The sequence below is a fragment of the Bubalus bubalis genome, chromosome 13, assembly GCF_019923935.1.
Source record: "Bubalus bubalis isolate 160015118507 breed Murrah chromosome 13, NDDB_SH_1, whole genome shotgun sequence".
NCBI classification, from domain to species: domain Eukaryota; kingdom Metazoa; phylum Chordata; class Mammalia; order Artiodactyla; family Bovidae; genus Bubalus; species Bubalus bubalis.
This window is the reverse complement of record NC_059169.1, coordinates 53,565,182-53,587,520: the sequence shown is the minus strand read 5'-3', so window position 1 is coordinate 53,587,520 and position 22,339 is coordinate 53,565,182. Positions and strand designations below refer to the sequence as shown.

At 40.6% G+C, this 22,339-nt stretch overlaps 1 protein-coding gene across 7 annotated transcripts in view; it reads right to left on the bottom strand.

Annotated features, from left to right (window-relative positions):
- The window catches only part of ZMYM2 (zinc finger MYM-type containing 2), a 64,392-nt gene that overhangs the window by 3,875 nt on the left and 38,178 nt on the right, over positions 1-22,339 (bottom strand). For 5 of the 7 annotated variants that reach the window (XM_025262795.3, XM_025262799.2, XM_025262792.2 and 2 more), the window contains 12 exons: positions 21,172-21,288; positions 19,034-19,184; positions 16,680-16,852; positions 10,577-10,742; positions 9,465-9,499; positions 6,838-6,967; positions 6,012-6,127; positions 5,035-5,221; positions 3,855-3,980; positions 2,963-3,057; positions 1,628-1,796; positions 1,310-1,461 (listed from right to left, as the gene is read on the bottom strand). In XM_025262795.3, the coding sequence (XP_025118580.1) occupies positions 1,310-1,461; positions 1,628-1,796; positions 2,963-3,057; positions 3,855-3,980; positions 5,035-5,221; positions 6,012-6,127; positions 6,838-6,967; positions 9,465-9,499; positions 10,577-10,742; positions 16,680-16,852; positions 19,034-19,184; positions 21,172-21,288 (1,617 nt within the window). The remainder of the gene's footprint in view (positions 1-1,309; positions 1,462-1,627; positions 1,797-2,962; positions 3,058-3,854; positions 3,981-5,034; positions 5,222-6,011; positions 6,128-6,837; positions 6,968-9,464; positions 9,500-10,576; positions 10,743-16,679; positions 16,853-19,033; positions 19,185-21,171; positions 21,289-22,339) is intronic. The other 2 variants (XM_025262797.2, XM_025262800.2) reach the window with 1 other exon arrangement.

Here is a 22,339-nt window from a genome sequence, read left to right as displayed (position 1 = left end):
TCGAAGAGGCAAGAGTAACCAGAGAGCAAATTGCCAACATTCATTAGATCACAGAAAAAGCAAGGGAATTCCAGAAAAACATCTACTTCTGCTTCATTGACTACACCAAAGCCTTTGATTATGTGGATCACAACAAACTGGAAAATTCTGAAAGAGACGGGAATACCAGACTACCTTACTTGTCTCCTAAGAAATCTGTATGGGGGTCAAGAAGCAACAATTAGAACTGGACATGGAACAATTGACTGGTTCAAAATTGGGGAAGGAGTACGTCAAGGCTATATATATTGTCACCTTGCTTATTTAAATCATATGCAGAGTACATCATACGAAATGCCAGGCTGGATAAATCACAAGCTGGAATTAAAGATTGCCAGGAGAAATATCAACAACCTCAGACAGGCAGATGATACCACTATAATGGCAGAAAGTGAAGAGGAACTAAAGAGCCTCTTAATGAGGGTGAAAAAGGAGAGTGAAAAAGCGGTCTCGAAACTCATCATACAAAAAAACTAAGATGATGGCATCTGGTCCCATCACCTCATGGCAAAACAGAAAAGGAAAAAGTGAAAGCAGTGACAAGATTTTATTTTCCTGGGCTCCAAAATTACTATGGACAGTGACTGCATCCATGAAATTAAAAGACACTTGCTTCTTAGAAGGAAAGCTACAACAAACCTAGACAGCCTATTAAAATGCAGAGACATCACTTTGCCAAAAAAGCTATGGTTTTTCTAGTAGTCATGTACGGATATGCGAGTCGGACCATAAAGAAGGCTGAATGCTGAAGAACTGATGCTTTGGAATTGTGCTGGAGAAGACTCTTGAGAGTCCCATGGACTGCAAGGAGATCAAACCAGTCAATCCTAAAGGAAATCAACCCTGAATATTCACTGGAAGGGCTGATGCTGAAGCTCCAATACTTTGGTCACCTGATGCAAGAGCCAACTCACTGGAAAAGACCCTGATGTTGGCAGACACTGAAGGCAAAAGGAGAAGAGGATGGCAGAGGATGAGATGGTTAGATAGCAACACTGACTCAATGGACATGAATTTGAGAAAACTCCTAGAGATCCTGAAGGACAAGGGACCCTGGTGTGCTGTAGTCCACAGGGTTGAAAAGAGTATAACACAACTTAGCAACTGAACAACAAAAACCCTATTTTAAGTAAATTATCTTTGCCTTGCTTGGTAAGCCAATAAATCCTTACGTTACATAATATCTTAGAAGAAAACATTTTTCTCTAGAAGCACTGCCATAACAACCTTCCTTAACAACATTGTATTTCAGAGCTGTGGAATTACTGACCTCCTGAATTCCAAGGCAGAGATAGTAGATGCTATCGGGTGCGTAGCTCTCCCCATTGGGCCTTCGGATCTCATTGACAAAGTGGGCCAGGCCGTAGTCCAGCTCAGCCGTGGTGTGAGAGAGCAGATCCTCTTTCAACTTCACTGACTTAGCTAAGAAAAGAAATTTTACTGTCTGAAGATTAAGAAACCTCCTGAAATCTTTATTCTATAAGAATTCAAATGTATTTTAAGTTCCAGTCATCCTATTCAAAGGTGGTGGATAACAAAAAGCTTGATCTTAAACAGGAACCAGTGAAGACAGAACCAGAGTACTTACGAGGTGTCAGCCCGTCTAACACCAGAAGGTCTTCCTCGAGCCGCCTCGTCCGGACCCAGTGTCTCCAAGCATTGACCCCATACGCGTACTTGAAAGGGAAGCTGCACTCGGAATTGTCAGAGCTGTCATCGTGAGACTGGTACCCTGACACCGCCTTCCTCTTGGTGCCCTGGTCATGAAACACCATAGTCACATCTTCTCTTCCTTAAGCCTATTTATCTCACGACTTTAAGTAAACCATCTCTCAACAAATGCATATTACAGAGAGCTGACTGGAACTTCTGATTTGAGAACAGCTACCTACAATATGAAATCTCTCTCCAAGAATGCTGTATTTCTGCATAAATTACTTTGTATAACAAAATCATATTAACTTTTGCTGTGAGAGTGACTGATGATGAGATAATAAAGACACAAATAATAAACTAAAGATCTGAAGTAAGAGGATTCCAAATATTTATGTAAGAGAGAACTAAAGAACTTCTCCCAGGCTCCACCTTAGGGAATAACTCAGTTCCTCCTGCTTCCCTGATGTACTGTTTGCCACACAAAAACTTGAAATTTGGATATAATCCAATTCTCCTATTTTCCCTCTTGTTCCTGAGCTTTTGGTGTCAGATCTAAGAAACTATGCCTGACACAGTTAAACAAGATTTAGGCCTCTGTTTCTTCCCAGAGTTCTAGTTCTTACATCCAGGTCTCTGACTCACTCTGAGTTCATTTCTGTGTGTGGTGTCAAGTAAAAGTCCCATTTCATTCTACCACAAGTCTCATTCCTCTTTCAATTTTTCCTTTCTTTATGTAAAGATAAATTTTTGAAAGTCATCTTTTTCTTTTATTTAGATCTTGCTTTATGCTGGAAACCAGAAATACAGCAAGTTGTTAATAAAACTTTCAGAACAATGATACCTGTTCGTTTGTTTAGGTCTGAGAGCCCTGAATGACTGAATTCTCCAGCACATCTTCCTATGTGCTAGACGGCTTCACAGAGACCAAACATAACCAACTGTGAACTTCAACCTCACCAAAAGTCACAGGGGGGAAAAACAGTATCAACTGCTGTAAAAGTAGTGAATTTACTTTTGTATAAAGTATGTCAGCCTTTAATCAAGATAAAAATTAAAAATAAAAGCTCAGTTGCAATGATACTCACTCTTCTTTGAAGGTACAACTCGAACAGAAGATCCCTTACTTAGAAATGAAGTAATAATAATTTTACCTTTAAGCCATTTTAATCCTGGAAAAGGAAGTATCTTCCCATATTCTGGTGTACAACTGAAACTCACTACTCACACAGATGTGATGTGAGTACAAGAACACCATCACGATTCATACCTTTTTTTTAGATCGAGGTCTAGGCTGTTCCTCATATTCTTCTCCAAAAACGGGTGGTAATAAAAACTCATTTTCCATGTCAAGCTCCTCAGCAGCTGACAATCAAATCAGAAGAACTTTCACTCCAAACATAATAGCACAGGCTTGCATCACATAAACTCAACCAACAAAAGGACCAATCCCTGACTCTGCACAATACCACGCACAGGGCAGCCTGTGCTGGCTGAAGAACCATTTCTCTACCTAACCTGATCTATGAGATCTGATAACATCTGTTTAGACTCTTAAAACACACGTATAATGCACATCAACATGGAATTTCACAGAATGTGTGATAGAAAAATTACTAAAACCTGAAATTCAATTACAATATCTACATGATCTCAGCACAAATCTATTTCAAGCTATTACATCTTTTCCAAAGTTAAACGCTTTACATCCTATTCAGTACACTCACTGGCCTTAAGTAGATTAAGAAAATAATGAAAAACAGAACACACTTCTTTTACAACAAAAGACCTAAAAACATCTTTATTCCCTGTGAAGGTTAACTCAATTTTCAAAAAGGTTTTAAGAAAAATACTATCAATATTTTATTTAAATTTTTAAAAAGACGCCAAACACTTCTTTATTCTTTATCTCTAAAAGTTCCTATAATGAAATAGTTTTAAGGTTTTTAAGGCTCTGGGAAATCCTGTTAATTACGCTCCTACAATTCAACATGTGCTTCCTTTTGGAAGAAAACTGTTGAGTTTTATTTGCATGAAAAAGACAAATAACAGTACAGGCAATGACACGAACACGAGATTGTTTCATAACCACAATGATGACACCATAGCTAAAGTCTAGAAACACACTTCATACTCCAAGAGCAAAACTGCATGCTCAGTACCTCTGGGAAAGTCTATTTCAATATCCAAGTCTGGCTCATATGGCACATCGGGCATGCTGGACTGGGTCTCCGGCTCAGCACTCTTCAAGAGGTCAGAACCAATTATGTCCGTTTCAATAATGACATCTGTAATCAAGCCATAGTATCATCAGAAAACAAAACAGAAAACTGCAACAATACTGATATTTAATCTGGGAAAAGCTACTTAATTATAAATGCAAAATAAGAATCTTTAATTTATCACAAAAGGAAAGAGCATGCATCTACCTTCAAATGTAAGCTACTATAAGCTTTAAATTAGATAATCATGAATACACAAAAACTTTCAATCCTGTAAGTTTTCACTGTGCCTCTACAAAGAGAAAAAGCATGTTTTAAGAGTAAACAACTCTATAGAGTATTTCTAAGAGCAATCTCTGGTCAAAAATAAACTTATGAGCACAGACAACTGGAATTTTCAACATTCTTTCTGAATTGTGACCTAGGTTTTCTACATCATTCAATACATGCTTATTTACAATTGCCTTCTAATGTTTTGAATAGTTGTTTTAAACACTTTTGTACTGAAACCCACTGAGAACGGCATCTTACTGAATTCAGGGTGCGGTGGGAAACAGACATGGCGCACACTGGAAACAAAAGTTGTACAAAATAACAGCCTTTCTAGGAGGGATTCATGCTGACACAGCGCGGCACTCTGGGTGAGGGGAACGGGAGGACGAACATGGAGAAACGTGCTCAGACACAGAAGCATCCAGCACACACGTATCCAGCTACCCCATCTGGCCAGCACTGCCCTAACACAAGCCCTGGTTTAAATAATCCAACTTACTTTCTTAGTATAAATGAATAAAACAAAACTGGGGATAACCATCATAAAATAACAGTTTGGATATTTATAAAACCTACTATAAAGTCAGTTTTGTGTCTGAGCTCACCCACTGAAACAAGCATTAATTTAGATTTGATTTTAAAAACCAAATCTTGTCAACCATTAAAAGAGACTGTTTGAAATAGGTTATAAATTGCTGGGCTTGAACGTGGGCTTGGCATCACAGAGCAACTGCAGATCTGACGTGGGTCTCAACCTGCAATCACCTCTGCAGCAGTGCATCCCCCACACCCCCCCAGGCTGAAGTTCAGTGAGGGGCCAGCCCAGACCCCCACCCGCTCTGCACACCCTGGGCAGTGGGGAGCTCACTGTGGAGGTCGGCGCCTTCCGCCTTCCCCTCGTCCTCAGTCATGTCCGTCATGGTCAGCAGCTCTGTGCCCAGGGCATCTGAAGAACCTGTGCTTTTCAGCTCTTCGGGCACAGCAGTCTTCTCACCACTGTCCAGGGGGGCAGGGAGAAACACAGGGACTGGCACCTAAGGGAACAGAGGACCTACTATCAGGCTCACTCACTTATAAGGTATTTTTCTAAATTAAAAATTACTCTGACATGTGATCTACTTCATAATACTGGATTTCTTAGAAGCTTTGGAAAGTCACAAGGAAAGCCCCAAATACAGGCAGCTACTTTTTGAAGTAAAAATTAATTTCTGAGGTTACTGCCATCACCAGAGGCCTCCAGCAGCCACACCCTGCACAGGGACCCAGCAGTGCACGTGACAACATCTTTATGTGGCTCCATACCATGTGTGAACCTTCTGGCTCACAAATCTTACTTTCTTCTAAAACAAACACGAATACAAAACATAGTATATGCAAAGCAGACATCAGTTGGAACTATTTACCTAATACCTAATTAAACACAGAGTAACCCTTGGCAAGGAGAAGGCGATGGCACCCCACTCCAGTACTCTTGCCTGGAAAATCCCATGGATGGTGGAGCCTGTAGGCTGCAGTCCATGGGGTCACGAAGAGTCGGACATGACTGAGCGACTTCAGTTTCACTTTTCACTTTCATGCATTGGAGAAGGAAATGGCAACCCACTCCAGTGTTCTTGCCTGGAGAATCCCAGGGATGGGGGAGCCGGTTGGGCTGCCGTCTATGGGGTTGCACAGAGTCGGATATGACTGAAGTGACTTAGCAGCAGCAGCAACCCTTGGCAGAGCCTCCACCAGATCCAAGTGAAGGTCAGAAGCAGCCACGCCTCATGCTTGCCCACTGAGCCCACACGTTTGGTGGGGGGGAGCCCATGCAGTGTGACTTACGGGCACAGGCACGGTGGTGGGCACAGGGATGCTCTGGCTGTACATGTGCATGGGCACTGGGACGTACACGGGCACAGGGATGGGCACAGGCACGTACTCCGTCCTCCAGTCGCCATCTGGGGACACAGAAGGCAGTCAGGGAGCAACCAGCCTCAACCGCCACCCACCCAGCTGCTCAGGGTGCCCTGAGTACCCATTTAAAAAAATGCTCAGTTTTCACAAAATTAGTTAAGTTAAAAACAACAAAACTGAATGCAGTAGCCATTCTAACTTATAGAAAGCACTGCATGTGGGAATCTTAGCTTCTGCAGTGGAAGTGGGGAGTCCTAACCCCTGGACCACAGGGAAGTCCCTAGACTTGTTTTTTAACAAGAAAGAAAACATTTTTTGAAATATAATATGGTTCCAGACACCCCGGCACACTCCCCTCACACTCCCCTCAAAAAGGTTTACTTAAACAACAGAATACAGCTAACATTTAAATTTGGTGAAAATACAGGTTTGAATGATTTCAACTCACTCTGACAAGGAAACAGAATAGTTATGGTTACAGATCACACTCAAAGAGATGGTATTCTCAGAGGAGCTCACTTAACTTCAGTGAGCCCTGGCCCCCAAGGAAACCAGATCACTGGTGACATAACTTGCACGCCTTTGTAGAGACTGATCTTTATTAATGACTGTAAATGATATGCTGTATTCTGAAGGCATGTCTAGAACCAGAGAAGCAAAATCAACAGAAAGTGACAAAACAACCCAACACGTCTACTCTGAAGCCACTGCTGAAAAGATTATGGATGTCACTCAAGGGCAGGGCCTGGGTCACCTGTCTGACAGGACTTGCTCTGCATGTGGGGTTTGCAGTAGGTCGCCTTGGTCATAGTCAAAGGTTTGCACAGAACTGCCTTGTTCTTCATCTCCTTGTTGGGGGTTGGAGAAGGGGGTGGTGCTGAACCCTACAGAGAAACAAAGAGAGACATTTTATTTCTGCCTCGAATTTTTACTGCTTTTGCTATTAAAAAATATCTAATGTGTTCCAGTGGAGGGAACACACATGGAACCAATGTGAACCTACCCCAACTATCGGCAAAGAGCGGTAATTACCCCTCTACAGATCTGCTCGTCAAGACACCACAGCACACTGTCTGGTCCTGCAGCATGTGGGGTCTTAGCTCTCCACCAGGGTGTGAACCTGCACCCACCCCATTGGGAAGTGTGGGGTCTTAACCAGTGGACTGCCAGTAAGTCCCCACAGCAAAATTTTTAAAAATATAAGAGACAAGTCTCACTCCTGAGTGAAAAAGCAAGGTTGTTAACCCAGTATTTTAAAATAATTAGGCTCTTTTTGAGAAAGAAAAAAATTATTGAAATTATTATGGCTTTCTGATACTCTGGCTTTTTCTACTGCATAAACGGTTAATGTGGTACTAACTCTGAAAAGAAAATTGATGAAAAGAATTACCATAAATGCTATTAAACCTTAAGCTTTGTGTTTCAGGGTAATTTTAGAAACATATATCAATAGTCTATCAGATGCTTCAGCCTGTTCACATCACACACACATGCACACACATGCGCACACACGCACACACTCTGTAAAGGAAGCTGAAGCCCTGTCCCTAAAGGCAGAAACAAAGGTGCTATGGGGAGAGCGACAGAAAAAATGTGGGCACCAAACCCAGGCAAGTTGGGTCTGAACAGAGAAATGCTCTCAAAGCCCCTTATGAACCAAGGGTCCAAGTCAAGACGTCCTGGTCACCCGTGCTCCACTCCTGTCACTCTACAAACAGGGCACCATGTCAACTAAACTTGGTCACCTGGTAAAAGTTCCTTCCTTTCCTGCTAGTCAACAGGCAAGGTCTATACCTATTGAAAACGAATGCTGAAGGACCCCCAATAATGAAGACTACAATGACGACAGCCACCACACCTCCTGAGTGTCTGCTACAGGGCTGGGTGTCTGTGTCCCCTAAACTTCACACTGAGATGGAACCCCAAATGGATGGCACCTGAAGGCATGGCCTTTGGAAGGCGATAAGGTCATGAATGGGCTTGGGGCCCTCACAGAAGGGCCCCCACAGCCCCTCCCCTCCCATAAGGACACATGGCAAGACGGGAAGAGGAAGCAGGAAGAGGCCCTCGCTAGGCCCTGGGTCTGCTGGAAGCCCCAGAACTCTGAGAAAACACGTGCTGTTGTTGGCAGGCACAGCTTCTGGCTGCAGCTTCTGTTATATACAACAGCTCCCATGGGCGGGACTCCATGCACAGCACCCTTGCAGCACCTTATGACATGAGCCCTCTAACCCTCTCAGCACCACATGGGCAGCAGGTGTTTTCTCCTCCCGTTTTACAGATGAGGGAACTGAGGCTCAGACGATGCACGGCTGGGAGAGGTGACAGAGTGAAGAGTTCTGAAGTCAGGGCCCCAGCAGTTCCCTGATGCAGGCCTCTGTCTCAGCGCTCTTTGTAATGATCCTGAGGAGGTTCCACCACAAGGAACAAAGCCCCACTTACAAACGAGGGTAAAGTCACACAGAGAACCAAGAAGTGACTTGCCCCCAACTATACAGCTGACTCTCATCCTCTGACACTCCTCAGCAGGGAACTAAGGCTCCCAGAACTCACAGGACTAAGTGGGGAGGACTCCGGACGGCAGAGCGTGACGCTGCAAGGCTCAGCTCCCCCCAGGTCACACCCCCTCTGTCCTCCCATCTTCCCGTGAGAAGGTCTCGGGGCTGTTGGAAGAGACAAGTATTCATTCGCCTCGGTGCAGGTGAAGGGGTGTCTTGAAACCTTGGTCAAAAGCTTGGAAACAAGTTTGGGAGTTGCCTTATGGCTGCACGAAGAGGACCAACAGGAAGCAACCATCTTTACACTCCTCAGCGTGGACCAAGTGGCTGGTGAGCATGGGACGATTTCACTGACTATGCTGTCCTGGCCCCCAGCACAGACCCCATCCTGTCTGAGGGGCGCTGGCTGGCCCACCCTGCCCCGGCTCCCCAGAACTCCACCTCAGGCCCCTCCGAGCTCAGCCTCAGGGAGCGGTCTGGACAAACGTGCACACCTCTGCACACCACATTCCTCCGGCTCATCGTCGTCCACTGGCAACCTTCTGCTTGGCTGTTCAGAAGCTCTGTCACAGCCGTCGGACCACACACGCTCGCCCACTGCAAACGCTCCACTACTCTTGCCCAGGGACACGAGTATTCATGTGTCATCTCGCCCGACGTGGGTGAGGGCCACAACTAATCCACCTTTGTGTCCCTCAGCAGGCAGAAAAAGACCTGTTTTTATTTTGGGTAATTCAACAGAATATGAATACTTCAACCATCTCAACAGGTAAGTAAAAAAAAAAAATCTTTTATTATTATAATCAGATTAAAATGGACTAATTACTTTTTATGCCCACACTATAAAAGTCAGTATTTAGCACTTTACTTAAGCAATACTTACTGTCATTTTGGTTCGGGACGTCTGACAACCCTGATCTAAAAACAAACAAATTTAAAATAAGACAAATATCACTTTCTTCAGGATTTTCTAAATCCATATTTCTCATTAATTTTTATGGATTTTTTTGAAATAGTCACTGATGGAAATATTTCATATTCTTCTGAGAGCTGAAATACAGAGCTAAGTTGTGGAATTAACTCTTTCCCCCTTTTGTTCCATTAGAAAGTATATACTGCTTTGGGAGCAATACTATTTTCTTAGATTTAACTCTTAAATAAATCACATCATCTAAAGGGTTTTGCTGTTTGTCCTATCGACCCTGGAGCACATACAATTTGCTGAAAAATGTTTTCATTTAAATTGCAAGTGAATAGGCAAATTTTTTTTAATTGGAGGATAACTGCTTTACAATGTTGTGTTGGTTTCTACCATACATCAGCAATACATGCCCTCTCTCCTGAACCTCTAGGTTGTTACAGAGAAGCTGGGTGAACTCCTTGTGCTAGACAGCAACTTCTACTAGCTGTCTATCTTACACATGGTCACGTTTTCGATGCTATTCTTGCGATTTGTCGCACCCTCTCCCTCCTACGCTGTGTGCAGAGTCTGTTCTCTGTGTCTACATCTCTATTCCTGCCCTGCAAACAGGTTCACCAGTACCTTATTTTTTGATCCCATATATATGTATTATTATACGATATTTGTTTTTCTCTTTCTGACTTACTTGACTCTGTATAACAGGCTCTAGGTTCATCCACTTCTCTAGAACTGACTCAAATGCATTCCTTTTTATGGATGAGTAATATTCTATTGCACATATGTACCAAAACTTCTTTATCTATTCAAGGCAGATGAAAATTTTTTAAAACAATTTTCGTTATAATTCTGTTTAGATTCTCTCTACCCCAACTAGACTCTATTTTTATCAACTACCATTAAATTTTTAAGAGAGTAAAAAAACAAATTGCAAAACGTCACTGCAGGCACTTCCACCTGGAGAAACCACAGAAGCTGATGTTAAACTAACCCTGAAATCAACTGTTCATTACCACCACCCTGAATCCAGGTCTGCTCAGTGGGCTTTTCAGGTCACTACCTGAAGGGACCCTTACCGTAGTGTAAGTTCTCAGGTCCCCTCTGGGTCGTCATGTTGGGCTCGCTCTGCTGGCAGTAGAAGCGTAACAGGCAGTGCTGGTCACAGAAGTGCTTCATCTCGCCACGCCACTGCACCCTCTCCCGAAGGGCTCCTTGAGACTTACAGCAGTCACACCTGGCAGCCTTAATGAAGCAAGGAAGGGGTCAGCATCTCCCAGGAGAAGGTTTACAAAGCCAGACATGTTTTACAAGACATGAGTTTTATAAGAGTTCTAGCACTTCAGTGATTAATGCCAAATGTGATAAAACAATGTCTGACAAAGAAAAAATAAAACTGTACTATAAATTGCAAGAGTAAAATCCACAAAAATTTTAAAAGTAGTAGTTTAGCTAATTGTCAAAATCCCTTTCTATACTTACCTGAAGTCAAAGACCAGCATTACAAAGATAGGATAACCAAAACAAGTGCAAAATGGTAGACCAGGCTGGTTCACTGAGATTTAACATTACGAGATAACTGAGAGCCACACTGATACACACAGGTCCAAGTCTCCCAGTCACACTACACTAGAAATCTCTGATTGCTGAATAGACTCCCCAGGATCAACTAACTTATAATAGACCAATTTATACAACTGTACAGGCCAGAATAATTTTGAAGCCAGCACTTATGCTAAGAAAAATAATAGATGTTATTTTGAAGTGTTTTGTTTCAATAGTTTAATAAATTTGAAGGGCTTTCATAAATATACTGTTTTAACAGCTAGAACTTCAACTTTTTGTTTTAAAACACTCGTTTAATTAATTAAAAACCAATTAAATTTTCAGACCACAAATTTGAACTACATCCAGGAAAACAATCAGTCCTAACTAGTCTATAACTTAATATGTAAAATAAAACTAGAATTCATACATAAACAAGTTGTCCTTTTTGATGGTCAATCAATTAACCTAGGGACAGAATTTTTGGAGAGTCCATTCTGCCTAGATTTTGCCCATTTTCACTGTTTCTTAATACCCTAATCAATGAGTAGACCAAAAGGTATAAATAATTAATTTTAAAGATAATAGTTTTCATAATTTAGTTCTTATCTAATTACAGGAGAAATAAGTTACTGTAATTTAAGAAATCACCCTTTAGTTTAGCCATCAACTTATAAGTTTTGACAAAGCAATAAATGCCAAGTACTTGGTGGTGGGTAACGGGCCCAAGGAAGCTTCCCTCACTACTCTGAGTCAGCCTTTCCCTGCCTCCACGGGAGTCCCACACATAAACACGACAAATTCTAGCTGGCACATGAACAAAGCACTGTGTGGGTAAACAGGTCTTATATAACAAACATACCCCAAGTTAGAACATGGGTTCTTTATTTCTCCAGGTCTTTCTCCTACTGAATACATGTTAAATGAATGAAGATGTACAGTATAAGTTATGACTACTAAGTGATGCCAATATCACATCTCTCGTCCACAAACTTGTGAGCTTAAATGCTATACTCCTGGTAATATTACATGGTAACCTCAGTAACATTAGCACTATCAACCAGGTCTTGGTTTACTTGATAATAAAGTCCCTACATAAAACTCTCACCAGCAGAGATTGTTCTTTAACCACTGACATGCTCCAGGTTTCCGGGGTTTTTCCCTTTTATGCTTCATACTCAAAGAAAAGCCAAAGCACCAGCTATATGTCAAGAACACAGCAAAAGTGAAGATAAGGACCTGAAACAAGGGCCTGACTGCCCCCTCCACTCACAGCACAGTGAGTGACTTTCTAGGGCCCAATGTTGAAGTAAATGCAGGGTCCAAGCAGACACAAGTCCGAATGAAGGCTCTCTGTAGGGCATCCCATTACAAAGACAATGAAAAATCCAAGTGAGTTACTATGGTCAACCAGAAACACAAATCCTAACAGATGTGAAATGCTTGACAGTTCTCAGTAACACCTAAAACCCACATTAATTTGTACTTGCACACATAGTACTGACTTCTTGTACATGGTAATATTTCCAGTTATACAGTAATTCTGTAGGCCCAGTGCCAACAACCAAGCACATTCCACCCAAAGAATCTGAACAATAAACTCACTTCATTATTTTATAATTACAGACATTTGGAATTTTGTCCTAACATCACCTTAAGCTCCTTCTTCCCAGAAAATTAAAAACAAATTTAGAACATTTCTACCCCACTTCCCCCCAAAAAGGAGTAAGATTAATGCTAATTCTGAAAAGGAAACAAAATATTTATGTATTTTTTTCGGGATAAAGGGTAATAACAGAAGTCAATACTAATATGAAGTTAATATCAACATCACAATTTTAGAGGTTATGAGCCTCTTGCTTTGGGCTGTTTCTCCCTTACTCAGTCACTCAAACAAACTCCTGGTAAACTGTGTGGCTACTACTGCTAAGTCACTTCAGTCGTGTCTGACTCTGTGCGACCCCATTAGACGGCAGCCCACCAGGCTCCCCTGTCCCTGGGATTCTCCAGGCAAGAATATCGGAGTGGGTTGCCATTTCCTTCTCCAATGCATGAAGGTGAAAAGTGAAAGTGAAGTCGCTCAGTCGTGTCTGACTCTTCGTGACCCCATGGACTGCTGCCTACCAGGCTCCTCTGTCCATGGGATTTTCCAGGCAAGAGTACTGGAGTCGGGTGCCATTGCCTTCTCCGAACTGTGTGGAATCCGCATCAATAGAAAACCTTGTGAAAGACCATCATTCCTTACCAACACCAACACCACTGCCTCCCACTCATGAGATGGAACTCTTAGGAAAGCTTAACATGTCTACAGCATAAGAACTGAAGTATGACATGTTTCTGCTTTAACAAATATTGCATCATCATTCACTTCATGGCTTGCCCGTCACTGTAGAAAATCAAGGATTGTGTATTACTTTTAGGGGAAAAAAAAGTTACTGTTTCAAGCCATCTAAATAATAGGCAGAAACTAAATTATTAATTCAAAAATGTTAATCCACCCTCGAAACTAATCTAAGAGCCCCTCTTCAGTAAGCCAGGGAAGGCCACTGGACAGATACTACACTCACAAAGCCCGTGACCTGTCGTGGACAGTTTGGACTGATGCACCCACATCCTTGAAACCTTCCACCCTCTTGTTCCCTACTTCACCAACCACACCTGATTTTCTAAGGGGGAACCATGAATGGAACGGAAATAGAGGATTTTATAGTCATTTATTTTAAAAAAGAATGCAGAAATAAAAGACTGGGCACCGGGTACTATGCAAAGCATTAAAGTGTTAAGAATTCGTCAGTTATACCCAAAGGCACATTAAAAGCAAGAATATTAGGCACTTCCTTTCTAAATCTAATGTCAAAAAATGAGTAATTTTTAAAATCAATATTTTTAGCAGTTTATAGATAAAAAAGAAAAACACAGAAACCCGAAATATTCTTCATTCAGTCATCCTTTCGTAACTAAGGCTTATTAAAATCTAAGTATTAATCTGACTACAGCTCAAAGTTCCACTACTCAACCATTAGGGCATTTGCTAAAGAATTTAACACTGTCACCCTTCCCTACTGGTTTTTAAAACAAATCAAAACCTGTACTAAAAACCTGTAATTTGAAGAAAGTTTCAGAAAAGCTCCTTAGTTCTATTAAAGAGAGTACTAGGAAAGCATTCTTGGGAAACCATGGGCCTTTTGAGTTATCTTCGCTGTATATCAAACACCTACCTAGCTATCATTTTATTACAATACTAAATCCTTTTTCTCCAAAAAAATGTAAAACTTACAGGAATGAAAAGAACTATCCTCTCACCTGGTTTCACATTATGCCTGGAAACAATAACTTTGAGGAAAAGTAAAACCTACTTCCTTCTAAAGAGTTATCTGGGAGAAGAAGAAACATTAATTTTACTCTTACCATTTCCTGGCTGCATGATTTCAATGGTCTTTGTATTCTAATTTAGATGAGACAGTACTTAGACCTGCACAGATTATTCAAAATGTCTTGTCTAGCTAAACAAACATAGGCAGAAAAATTTTAAATATAGTATCAAATACTTAGACAAAAATGTAAAGCCATTTACATTCTAGGTCATCTCCCAAACCAAAGAAGGAAGATGAGAAAAGGTGGAAACTAGGTGTGTGCGCTCTGCCGGGCTACCTGCTCTCGTTAGTAAACACTCCCTAATGAGGCACTTTTTATGGATTATTGGTCACATTGTTTAATGAACTAAAATCTAAAATTTTGAGTTCTTAAATTTAAAAAGTGGAAAGGGAGAGAGGTTCAAGAAAATGTAATTTGGTTGGGACTCAATTTAACACATTTTCCAAGACCACATGACAGTAACAGTGAATAAAACGGACTCATGGTAAGTGCAGAAAACATAGATGGCTGAGGGAAAACTCACAGGCAGCGACTCTGAATCAGTACCGGCTGCCTCCACAGGGGCACAATGATTCATCAGGAGGGGCAACAGTCTCCTCATCTGGTAGGTTGTAATCCTACTGATTACATTAAAATCATCACTGCTGCATGCCTCACAAACTTTTATCAAGTACTTTTACTCCTCCAATTAGCACAGTTTATAATAATGCTATGTCATACATTATACAAAGATATGCTGGAAAAAAGCAAGAAATACAAAGATATGCTGGAAAAAAGCAAGAAATAATTAAAATGTTTAATGTATAGAATACTGACATTAAACATAATTGTCACTAATTAATTATTCAACTTTCTGAAATGTACTGCCTCACTGAAATTTCATTATTAAGCACATAAAAACATGAGCTACAATTATCCTTTAAATAGACGACATCTAGAATAACTTGGTCTTCTGTCAAAGAATACTTCTTTGCTTCCCAAAAAAGAAAAAAGGAAACCAAAGGATTTCTATATTTTAATTATAGATAATATAAAAGAGAACAGAAAGAATCAAATCAAAGAAAGAAGCCACAGAGAAATACAGTTCATGTGCTCTGAAGAGAAAGCAATATCCTCTAACATATTTTTTAAAATCGAAGTTTTGAATTCACAATTACACAATTCAGCAGAAATCTGTATAATAAAATAATGACAGGGAAATACTTAGTACCACATGGGAACTTCTGTCTCAAACAATAAAACAGATGATGAAAAAGGTGACAGTAAGAATAAAATGGAGTTTCCACATTTGTGCCATTAAACACCTTCACTGTTTTCAAATGATCAAAAACTGATTTTTAAAACCTCTACATGATGTAAGAAAAGGTGTACTTGTGTGTGCTAAACTGAAACTGAGCATTTAAAGTCACTGAAGTAACATCTTCTGAGTGACGTCTCATCCGTAACAAGGTGCTGCTTCAGACGGAAAGGCATGTGTGTTCAAGTGAGTTAGTACTTATCCTGTGTGTTTCTAAAATCTGAACCTTAATTCTAAGGCTTAAAAAATAGAAACAACAGTAAAATAGTGACTAACTTTAAAACTGCAACAAAATCTTCGCCTATGACAACTTGTAAAGTATAACTTTTCTCTTTCTATTTAACAGATGCTTGTTACTATGTCAAGCTATATATTCAAGACCTACATGGAGAATTCCTACAATTCTCTTAAGTACTGTCACTTTACCACTAGTAGCTTTCATTAAGAGACTAAATTACTGTACATGTTTCAACAATTTTATTGTTGGTTTCTTTAGCAGTATTTCACAAATCTGAGGTTACAATGACATCTGGCCTTAAGTGCTTTAGAACTGTATTCAAAGCAAAGCTTTAGCACTAACATGGTTTTCATTAGGTAATAAAAGTTTTTATTTGACTAAATAAAGCCCAAATTTATACTCATTTTCTTACTGAAAAAGAAATCAAAGCAATGGACCAAAAGGGGCTTCTCTTCTACTTTTTTAAAAGTAGATATTTCTAAGACATTTACATATGTATTCACAATTTCAAGATAAATGTTTCTAGTCTCTATTCATCCATAGCGTCCTTTCCACTTGAAATTCTTCAAAGATTCATAATTAAAGGGGAAGGGAGGAGGGGGAGAGTAATATTTTAAAACACATCCTGAGTATCTAAAACAATGTTGTTAAACGACCCTACTGCAAAGACACCCTGCTGAGGGAGTGATGCCTCAAGGCCTGGAGTGAGGCCGGCAGGGGTACTTGCCTTGTAGTACCAGTCCTGGAAGCGGCGGCAGCACTCCTCGCTGCAGAAGTCCCTCACCACACCATCCAGCTCCCTTGTCGCCCCCTTCTTACACAGCTGAGAGCAGTAATTGCAAGTCACGCACCTCAGTCCTAAACGCCTTGCAAAGTCCTGTTTGTACAACAGTTTGCAGCCTGAAAAATATAAGGTTTTAGTATTAAAACAAAAACTGATTTTTAAGGTAAGAAAGAGTTGACATGTCAAATAGATCACTGGCTTTAGAAAAGTGTTTATAAATTCACACATAAAGTCCTCTTTTTCTCCTGATCAGAACTGCGAAATCTAGTGTGATCAACACCAGCCTGTGAACAGTGGAACAGAGCATGGAATATTAGATTTAGAATATCATGCAGGTTCAAATAATTAATGTAGTAAGGCTTTCAAATCTGGTAATGACTCAGAACTGTTATACCTGCTCTGTGCAAATATAATCCTGCTTGAGTGTTATCAACACAGCACAAATGGGCATTTAGAGAACTGAAACATGGAGACTGTTGAGAGGCACTGAGCAGACATTCAACTCAATAGGCATTTTAGCTCAAGTCTCTAACCTTAGAAGTGTCTGTCACCCTAAAGGACCTTCAGGGAAGTAAAACTGGTTTAATGACTTGCCCAAAAGAGCAGTGTTACTGTATTCTTTTATTAAAACACTTCCTTTACCTACTATATAAATGCATTATTTTAACTTATATTTAAATCTTATTTACTCCCTGTATCTTTATAAGGATTAAATAACCTTCACACTTCTACTCATGATGTGCACCTAAGAATGAAAACTTCTGCTGTTGTATTTATGAAATCCTACCCACTCTTTAATAAGAATGGCAGCTGTTTACTATGTAATTTACTAGGCCATTACTTATGAACCATCCTTAAGACTTCTTTTCTATTACTGTGAACAATATTTTAAAACATGTTTAATATTTTACCTTTATTAGCTTTATCTTTCTAACTAGCTTTTGATGGTAGTACCAGGTATTACATGTTTTGTTATTTCTGACAGGTTCCAGCAGAGAACTAGGTGTAGTTAAGAGAAAGCACAAAATATATTATTAAACAGAAAAAAATACACATCCCCTTTAACCTTTTATTGCCCAAAGCTATAAGTTCCTCTAACTGAAAATTATGTTCTTCAATGTCAGTTATCTATTTGTTGCTAATTGTCCGTCATTTCCATAAAATCTACATAATCCAAATGGTACAAGACCATTAATGTGTGTGCAAGCCCTTGACAAGGACATGTTCCGACTTGTGAATCACTGAGACTGCCACTGCACAAAAATTCAGGTAGAAGAGCTAAATTAATTTAGTCATTCTTTTCAATGAAGCATATGTTACTTTTCATTAAGCTACAATCTTCACAGTAATCGTGACTGCTCTTCTCCAGGGGGCTGGACCCAAATGTGCAGGAATGCCTGCTGTAGGCAGCGCCGCCTGGAGTCATGGCCTCCTGTGTTGAAGATGCCTGATGATGGACTAAGAGTCTTCTGATACTGCTGTCACTCTACTGCATTTAGGATCTCCCAACCTTGCTCTCGCCTCTAACCAGCAGAAGATATCGATAGAAAAAGAGGATCCAGGAAGAAGGGGAAAAAAAAAACTGGGAAATAACAGATGAGGACAGCAGGTAGAAAAGCAGAGTCCAGTGCCTGGGGCCAAAGAATTGAAGGGAGAGCCACATATAATAAATAAAGAGTCCAAAGCCCATAGCTACAATCCTGATTCCTATCTCTGGAGAATCAGAATGAGAAACGGAGTTCATCTCTATAACCTGCCGCCTGGCACCAGAGCAGCAAAAACTATACATTGAAAGAGGATTTCCGGATGTACTGTAACCAGGGCCAGCATCTCCCTGGCCTCCCAGACTGAAAACCTGGAGGTCTTTTCCAGCTATGGTGATGCCCGCACTGATACAGGGAGTACCTCTGCAAACCAGCAGTCAACTGGGCAGGGAATGGAGCCAGTGGACAGTAACTAATCCACCTGGAAAATCAACTTTCAGATCACTATTTGCCTGTTTAGAAATGACCTGGTGTGGCAATGCTTTTCTTTTCTTTCACCCTCAAAGCTTCCTTGTAATGGAAAAACATGTTATCAAATTCTTAGAGATCAAATACTGTGAGGCCCAGAGATCGAGCAATCTATCTATCTATAGTATTAGTAACAGTAGAAAAGCAAACAATTTTTTTGTTCAGCTATACTAAAATTATACCACTACTCTGAACATATTTAGTGATAAAGTTCAAAAATATTTTGGCAAAAAATTAACATTAAATATTAATGAAAGTTATGAACAACACTGTATATACACTTGCCTTCACTACAGAAAGGTCTCTTAACGCCAGAGAAATTTACTGTTTCATGAAGAGTCTTCTCCTCTTGACAGTATTCGCAATATGTAACTATGCAATGCAGCTTCTTATAGTCATCTGAACAAGTTTTGCTGCAGAATTGATGAACTTTGTTCTAAATGCACAATGGGAACCTTGGTAAGTATATGACAACCACCTCAAGAACAAGTTTAAGAAATAAACAAGCCACTTTTACAGAAACAAAGTTAAATCATTACCTACTTAATGTTACAATCCTTAGTGATACATTTCCTGTAATAGGCCACAGACACCTACTTTAACTAATTCACTGCTGTATTTAGACATAGCTCCACAAAATTCAATACCATTAACTACCCTAAAATTACTCAAAGAATAAAAGTGCAAGTATCACTAAGAAAAGGTGGCAGTCCAGTGTTGCTAACAGAGCTGGAGAAATGGGAAAACAAAGGAAGGTACAACATGGGTAAGCTACAAAAACATAAGAACTAGGACAATAATATGATTTTCACTCAAAAAGAAGTACTCTTTGTGGAGTACAGTCAAGTAGGCTCAGTCACATTCCTGCCACAGCATTAACAGTAACAGCCCTAGTAGGGGCCACTGCACGGTATGTGCCCAGTCTAAGCTGGTTCCCTTGAGTGGAGCAGGTTAATAATCACAGAGTTGTGTCTCCTGTCCCCAAACCCACCAGAGCCAGAGTGACTTCACAAGTAGCCAGCTGAGCAGGGGTAAGGTAACATGTCCAGGGCGGCAGCCTTCCCTCTCTTACTACAGAGCACAGAGACGAGGTCCAAACCATCTGCCTGACACTCACAGCACTATATGAAGACCAAGGGGACAAAGGCCAAGGTTTTAGAAACACCCCAGGAGTGAGACGAGCTGCCCCACAGGGGATAAGCCCTCCCAGAAGCCTCACTGTCAACCGTGGGACAAGAAGCAAGAGGCCTGTAGGACAGGCTCACTCAGCCTTGTATAAAGACCCACAGCTGGGAACACAGAGTGGGCAGCACTAGCCTGGGGCTGCTGTGGGGACCCTGCTCACCCAGGTCGCCAGGCCCCGTGTGTGCAGGGCCCTTGGCTCCTGTGTGTGCTATGCTATGCACCCTCCCCTCCTTCTTCAGCACCCCTTCACTCCCTCCTACAGGCCTAATATCCTTCCTGCTGTGATTTAAAGAGGGGAACAGTCACTGAAAACCATCACTGGTGCCAATAACAGTCTCAAAGAATGACCAATTTAAATGCCCTTAAGACAGCATCAAACAAAATAGCAAAACAAAAAAAATTTTAGGGGCTAAATAATGCAACCTCGGATTTCCAAAGTACTTCAGAAATCACGTGGTCCCATTCTGGGGACCACCTTCTGCCTGAGACTAAGACACCGGGGACAAGCCAAGAGCCACTAGTAAGGTCTGGCTCAAGGTCAGTGGCTCTTAGCACTACATCTTGTGACCATCTTATCACACACTCCATGCCCTCGAAAACATGAAAGAATGACCGCAGGTGAACACAGCTCAAGAAGCTGCGTCTAGCCCGGGCCACCCTGTCCCTCCCACTCTGCCTCCCTCCATCCACTCCTTACTGCCCCTTTCCAAAACAAACATTAATGCTCAGAGTTTCTGCTTTGGCGAAAAGATATGGCAAAGTAAATTAATACACCGGTGAAGACAAGGGTGGTTAAGAAAGGGAAAAAAAATTCATATTTGGATTCTTTGATAAAACACAACTATAAAATGTTACATGACAACATAAACCTAAGGCAGTATAAGATCCTACAGTTCACAGACAATGCTTATAAACACAGGGTGGGGAGAAAGGTGGGAAAAGGAACACTCCACACAGAAGACGCTGTAGGTATGTGGCCAAGCAAAGACTCCTTACACTACCATGAACACAATGTGGAGTATGACTTCAGTGTGCTCTTTGACTTAAAAAGAAACAGGTCCTTTCCTGGTGCTATTTCCACATTAAAAAAAAAAAAAAGGCAAATAATCCAATCTTCGCTAAATCTGAAAATGAATCTTTATTCACTAGGAAATAGTTGCTCAAATGAAAATGCCATGATTACTATACTAGACTTTTACTGTAGCAGAAGACAGCATGCATAATAAAACATGACTTGCCTCCCATTCCAAGATTTCTGGCTTTGAACAGAAAGAGTTTTTGCAATAGTTGCACTTCAATTGAATATCACTTGGTGCTACAAACTGGCCGTTGGGAGACGACTGCATGCTGAGAGCCTAAAACAGAGCACAAGAGACACCAAGTCTGAGGTGGTTTTACAAGTTTTATTTATGACAACCATCGAGTACCAACTACATCCAGAAAATAATGCACATCTTTAAGTTCTTATCTCAACATATAAAATGACATTTTTGAATTTTGTCTTTAAAAATACTAGTATACTAAGTTTAGTTTGATGAAACTGAATTTCATTTTTTACCACACAATTTCTATTAAAGATGAAAAAAGAAAAAAATATAAAGTTCAACTGTGATTTTTTCTTTAAGAAAATATAAACAAATAATAAATAGTGAGGTCGCTCCAAGTCCTGAACCAGTAACAAAATACAGAAGAACGTAATTCCCAACTCTGCCTGTAACAGCTGATACTGCAATCATTTTCATTCCAAGTGCATCCGTGAAAATAGTCTTTTCATAATTTTTCTCGATGTTTTTTACATGCAATGTTGGGGAGGAAAAGATTTGTAGAAGGGGACAACAGAGGACAGGATGGTTCGCTGGCATCACTGACTCAATGGACATGAGTTTCAGCAAACTGTGAGATGGTGAAGGACAGGGAAGCCTAGCGTGCTGCAGTCCATGGGGTCACAAAGAGTCGGACATGACTGAGTGACTGAACAACAATGAATGGATAACCAGGAATTTCAGTTTCATTACACTTTAAAAAGTTAAAAGGATTTACAGGTTGAAGTGAGATAAGCAAATATGAGTGTCCCATGTCTTTAAGAATTTTCTACAGTTTGTTGTGATCCACACAGTCAAAGGCTTTAACATAGTCAATGAAGCAGAAGTAAGTTTTTCTTTTAACTCCCTTCTTTTTCTATGATCTAGTGGATGTTGGCAATTTGATCCCTGGTTCCTCTGCCTTTTCTAAATCCAGCTTGAACATCTGGAAGTTCACGGTTCACGTACTGTTGAAACCTGGCTTAGAGAATTTTGAGCATTACTTTGGTAGCATGTGAGATGAGCACAACTGTATGGTAGTTTGAATATCCTTTGGCATTGCCTTTCTTTGAGACTGACATGAAAATTTACCCCTTCCAGTCCT